Genomic DNA, 6000 nt, shown 5'->3' on the forward strand with positions numbered 1-6000 from the left:
GCCCCACTTGCTTCCTCTCCGCTTCTGTTCCCCAAGACCAGGAATTCGAAAGAGGAAGCTCAAAGATCCCGAGGCTGAGAGGGTTAAGTCCCAACAGTCTGGGCACAAAAATTCTTTACACTGATGCAGCTCCGGACAAGGGGGCGGGACCCCAGAATCTTGGCCCCACAGGTTTGAAAGACTCCAGAATTCCAGCCCTCTGAGTCCTGGAGTTCCAGATTCCATTACATTTCAGGTTCTGAGATGCGAGGATGTTGAATCTGACAAATTCCAGAATCCTTCTGGCAACTCCCCTCCCAGCATCTCTCTCCGCACCCCAACCCCAGCTCATCTTTGGCTCTCTCTGTCCCCTATCTCCCCTGGGGCTCCCACAGACATGATGCAACCCTGCCGAGCCGCAAGCTGAGAGGTGGGGGGCAGGAGGGAGATGTAATTACAGCGGCTCCTGTCTCCTGTCTCAATTCGACAGGAAGCTCAGAGTCGGGGCCCAGGGGACCCTAATCTGATGCGAATAATGGAGCACTTGCCAGACTCACGCATGGCCCACTGAGCCTTCTCCACCTAGACCCAAGGGCCAGCCCCCCTCCTCCAGTCAGCCACAAACTGGGGAGCAGGGGTGTTACTCTCCGGAGAAGAGGAGGTCGGGGTGAGGGGCAAGGAGGGGGTCGCGAACCCAGTGGCCCTCAAGCCAACAAGGTAAAATAACAAACAGCTTACCCAGTTCTCATTTCTTCGTCAACAGACTTTTCAAAGACATTTCACCTTTCTCTTCATTTGCTTGTCAGAAGCCCCTGACATAGGCGCCATGACAGATAGCGACTGAACCTTGGCCTCCTCAACTGGGAGACCATAGGGCAGGGTGGGGACTTTAACAAGCTGGAAAGTCCCCATCCCATCTCATAGCCTGTGGTCACCCCGTAGGGTTGTGTAGGTCTGAGGTTGCCAGACTTGTCAGTTCCAGAGAAGATGGAAATATTGACTTTTATGTGAAGTACTCTATTTTTCGATTTGGCAACCAAGTGAAGAACATTTTTAAACATTATGTAGGCCAAAAGTAGAGAGCACAAAATTACATAACTCTAGGCTATATATGTCCTGCGGGCCACCAATGCGTGAAGTGGGAAACACAGGACAGGAACCAGAGCTGTCACAGTCACCCCTGCATCCCCAGAACAAAGAAAATCGTTGTCGCAGTAAGGAACGTTCATGTCAGTTGGTCTCCTCTCCCTCTAGCCACACTGCTCTCTTCTCGGGATCCCACGTTTTATTACCACCACGTCCCAGCCCAGATGTCTCCTCCTCCAGGAAGCCCTCCCTGATCCCCAAGCTGAGTCTGGGGACATGTCTGTCTCTCCCGCTGGATTCTGAGCCCCAGGAGGGCGGGGCCAGGGCCATCTCGGACACAGCCATGTCCCCAGCTTCAACCAGCTCAGGGCGGGTACACAGCTTGGAAGAATGAATGAACGAATGAACAGAGTTCTGTGCTTAAGGACAGAGGTAGGCTTGTGGCAGGGCGCAGCCAGATGTGGAAAAAAAAAGAGCGGAGTCATTTAGGGATGAGGTGGGAGGGGCACAGGAGCTCCCAGGAACCTCCAGCCCAGGAAGGAGGAGGGGAGAGAGGCCAGCGGAGGGGTTCAGGGGGCGCTAGGATCCACAGTCTTCAACTCATTATCTCCTAGCTGTGTGACTTTGAGTAAGGGACCTCTGGCTCCCTTTCTTCGTCTGTAAAACGGATACCATACAAGTAGCTAGCTGCCTCCGGGGCTGTTGGGACGAGTAAATAAATTCAGGATCCCAGAGCTCTCGGCGCAGGCTCCTTTCCTCCGATACACCCTCCGCGTCCACAAACCCCGCATATCCTCACCCCACGCCCACACGCTACACACACTCAGGCGGGTGCGAAGAGACGCGGTGGACCCCAGCTCCGCGCGTGCCTCAGTTTCCCCGAAAATGCAGGCGCCGCCACAATCAGCACGTTTATTGGATTCATACTTTGGCAGGGGAGGGTAGGCTGTCAGGAAGGCTCAGAGCAGGACGCAGAAGAGGCGCTTGTCGCGGAAGGGGTTCTCTGCGGCCGGTACCGGCGTCACCAGCGGGTCGTCTTTGGCGTGCGTCTCGCAGAAGGCCAGGAGCTCCGCGGCCGCCTGCGACACCTGCGGGCGCGGGGCGAAGGTCCACGCCCCGCCCCGCCCCGCCCCAGGCCCCGCCCACGGCGCGACCCGGCCCCAGACCCCGCCCATCCGAGACCACGCCCCTCCCGTTGTCCCGCCCCTCCCCGGGCCTCTCCCCACGGTCCAGCCCGGGTCGGAAGGGGCTCTTCCCCGCAGGCTCCCGGCCCCACTGCCAACCACGCCCGGTTCAGACCCGGTCCGGAGTCCCCGCCTTCCTCCCACCCCGACCCGGCACCTTCATGCGATCGATGTTCACTTCCAGCTTTAGCTGTTCCACCGTCTTGCGGGCTTCGGCGATCTTGGCCATGTTGTTGGACATGGCTGCGGCAGGGAATGGGTTAAAAGCCGGGCGGGAGCGGAGCCTGAGGAGGTGTGCTAGGGGCAACTCTCGGTCCCCAGGTGAGCGTGGCGGTGGCGTGGGACCTGGCGACCGGGTACGAGTGGAAAGGCGCACGATTGGGGGTGCCCAGAGGCAGGGGGAGGGAGGCACAGATGAAACGGGAGAAGAGGAGCAAGAGGAAGGATGGAGGGGTGCACAGATGGGGTACCTAGTGGCAGGTGGAGGGAGGGACAGAGAGGGGCGAGGAAGGCAGGAAGGAAGCACAGATGCAAGGCTGAGAGGCAGGTGCAGGGAGGGACAGAAGGACAGGGCCACAGGTGCTGGAGCAGGATCCAGGTGTCCTCAGCCGCCAGGGACAGAGCATGAGCCAGGAGGGGGGCCTTCCCCAGGCCAATTAGCGGCGGCTCCAGGGAGAACAAGGAATTAAGATCGCGGCGGGAGAACTGAGAGAACCTCAAGACTATATGTGTAACTGCACCACTTCAAGCTCCCAGCCCAGCCACCTCAAAGGCTCCTCAGCCAGCAGCAGAGAATTCAAGGTGAGGTACGACTGACAGACAGAACAGAGGACAAAGGACAATAGACAGCCGAGGAGAACTGAAACTGGAGGCCTCTAAAAAACTGAGAGAAAGAGAACAGAAGGAACAAAGAGGAAATTAAACGAACAGAGAACAGGGTGAGACAAAAGGGAGCAAATCTGACAGAAGGGAAATGAATTACAAGAAACATAGCAAGAGGCGATTCAAAGGAGAACAGGAGAAGTCAAGGAGGATGTCAGTAATGCAGACCTTGAAGACAAGGAAGAGCCCATAAGCAGTACAGAAAAGCAGGAGAAACCCTGAAGGGAGGAGAAGGGATAAAAGCAAAACAGCAAGGAGGGCAAGCAGAGGACAAAGGGGAGCTGCAGAGGAGAACAGAGCTCATGGAGAAAGTATAACGTCATTATTCTCACACATTCATTCGATGGATAGATCAACTAGAATCGAACAGAGGGTGGAATTAGAGACCCAGACTGAAACTCCATTGTTACCAGAGCTTCTGAAACCTGGGAGGTAAATATGAAACAAACGACAACCTCGTCTGGTTTGACCCTGAGGACCGCCATATCATATCCCTGCCGCCGCACGCACCATCCACCCTTAGCAAACATGGCCGGTCCGCCGTCTGGGTCCTATCTCTGTCACCTGTCCTCTCGGGATGTTTTGGGTGTTCTCTGCCATCTCTGTAATCCTGTTCTGGGTGTCTTTTGATCTCCTCTCCAATCTTGTCTCCTCTCTCTCTCTCTCCTCTCACACACACACACACACACACACACACACTACCCACACACACTTTCATCATGCTCTCCCGCCCTGTCGTACTGGCCACCTCAGTGCCACCCCACCACAGATGACCCCTCTCAGCAAACAGACTCACACTCGCAGTCCCTCGCACAGAGATGCATTATCTCTCGCTGTGTCACACAAGTGTTGCCAGAGTCTCACAAACAACCCGTGCTCAATACACAATCTCCCACGGTGCCACAGTCACGTGGTCTCTCTAAATGCCACACAGTCTCTCGCAGTCTCTCAGTGTGACACATCACCAACGACATCTCGCACAACCACAGTCAAACATACTATCTCAGGGTATTACACAGTAACAGTCATATATCCAGCAACTCCCACAGTCACACCCATTCTTGCACCACCTCTAAATGTCACACACAATCTTACACATTCCCGGACGCACAGTCACACAGAGTTCGTCCCCTCCACCAACCGTTGTGTGCAGAATCTCTGGCTGAGCCCCACGCAGTCCATATCACGCACAGCTGTTGCCCTAACACAGCAGCCTCCCGCTTTTACACACGCAAGCTCTCTCTCGTACTCTCATCTCCGAGTGCCCCGCACAGTTATACACTCTCATGCACTGTCACCATCCGGTGCCAGTCTGTCCGTCTCCCACATGACCTCACAGTTCATCAGTGTGGCTGACACATACTGACTTATACTCACATGGTCTCTCTGTCACACCCAGTCCCCCTGAGCCTCTCGCACTACCCTCTCACATCATCTGGGTGGATCACACGCATTCGGTCTCACACATCATCTGCCCATGTGACACACGTGGCACTCATGTCTTCACCATGTTGCACACTGTCACACACAATCTCTCCCTCTCACACATGGTCTCTCGATGTCACGGTCTCCCAAATAGTGTCTCAGGCACACGGCATCACACACAGTCACCTACATGTCATCTTTCTCATGTCACATACACAGTTACAAGCTCTAGGGGTAACACACGACTTCACACAATCACACTCTGCTTGCCACACAATTCACAGGGTCACACAGCCACGCACGACCTCTGGCGTCATGCACAATCTCACAGTAGTACACACCCACACAGTCTCCTGGTGGCACACACCATCTCCCGTGTCACCCACAGACGCCCACAGTGTCTCTCTGCACTCAGCACACCTCTGAGGGTGTGCGCTCAATCCTCTGTCCTCTTCGGACAGTCCCCCTGACGGCCACACGGGGTCGCCCGCGGCCCGCCGAGCCGCCCGCCCCGCCGGCGCCAAAGCCCCAGGAGGAGGTGGAAATCGGGAGAGCAAGTCGCCCCTGCGGGCTGGCTGGGGTGCAGACATGGGACAGAGGGACCCACAAGAAGGCAAGAGAGAGAGAACTGGAGACGGACTGGGACGCCGAGAGAAGGAGAGAGAGATGCAGGGAGAGACAGAGAAACGAGAGAGACAAGGATACAGAGACACAGATTCGGAGAGATAGAGACCTCGGGATTCAAAAGAGACAGGGACGGCCAGAGGATTGCAGAGAGGGAGACCGAGACGCAGAGACATAAAGGGTCTAGGACGGGCAGAAATGTAGAGCTGGAGACGGGGACCGAGAAATACAGATACCCAGACCCAGAGGCGGGCAGAGACAGCCTGCGCCTTCCAGAGGGTGATGGCGGAGGCGGGACTCTCAGAGCTGCTTCCAGGGGGCGTGGTCTCAGGGTTCTAAGGGGGCGTGTCGATGGGTGGGGCTGAGCATTGGGGCGTGGCCTGGGTGGGGCGTGGCCCGACCACCCCTGCCGGCTGCGCGAGGGGCGGAGGCGGGAGCCCAGCAAGGAGGTGGAGGTGGGGGAAGGAGCGCCTCTACCACAGTGAGCCCATCTTAATTCAGTTTTTACGGCCTGGCCCGGAACGCGAGATCTGCGGGGAGGGGACACCGGCCCAGGTCCGTGGTGTAGCGATTTGATGGGGGGTGTGGGACCCTGGCTCCCCTCCTCCCCTACTCTGCCGGAGCAACGGGGCCAGCTGGGGGAGGGGAACCAGGCTCACATCTGGAAAGCATCAGGCGCGCCGGACGTTCCAGGGCCCCGGGCCCCGCTGCGGAAGGGGGGAGGGGAGCTAGGACGCCCTCGTTTCCCCCACTTAGCGGGGTCCGCCGGCGCCGGGGAGGGGCCTGGGCGTGCGCCCAGCCTGGGCGCCTCCCGCAGCTG

General features: G+C 57.5%; 1 protein-coding gene across 1 annotated transcript; it reads right to left on the minus strand.

Annotated features, from left to right (window-relative positions):
* Nucleotides 1-1963: 1963 nt before the first annotated feature.
* Nucleotides 1964-5197, minus strand: GNG8 (G protein subunit gamma 8). The gene is made up of 3 exons (XM_039881648.1): nucleotides 3928-5197; nucleotides 2407-2594; nucleotides 1964-2153 (listed from the first exon to the last, which is right to left on the minus strand). Exons 1-3 carry the CDS (start codon nucleotides 3953-3955, stop codon nucleotides 2025-2027), a joined length of 345 nt encoding a protein of 114 aa, XP_039737582.1. The 5' UTR covers nucleotides 3956-5197; the 3' UTR covers nucleotides 1964-2024.
* Nucleotides 5198-6000: the final 803 nt, after the last annotated feature.

This window comes from Pteropus medius, unplaced genomic scaffold (assembly GCF_902729225.1).
Source record: "Pteropus medius unplaced genomic scaffold, Ma_sr-lr_union100, whole genome shotgun sequence".
NCBI lineage: Eukaryota > Metazoa > Chordata > Mammalia > Chiroptera > Pteropodidae > Pteropus > Pteropus medius.

Bases quoted from the DNA above. Each gene is read 5' to 3' on its own strand.
- GNG8 (XM_039881648.1), bottom strand. From the start codon at position 3,955: ATGCATCTCTGTGCGAGGGACTGCGAGT. The intron at 2,595-3,927 runs GTGAGTCTGTTT...CCCGGTCGCCAG, and splicing joins CTGTGCGAGGGACTGCGAGT to GTCCCACGCCACCGCCACGC. The intron at 2,154-2,406 runs GTGCCGGGTCGG...CCGCGCCCGCAG, and splicing joins TGAACATCGATCGCATGAAG to GTGTCGCAGGCGGCCGCGGA.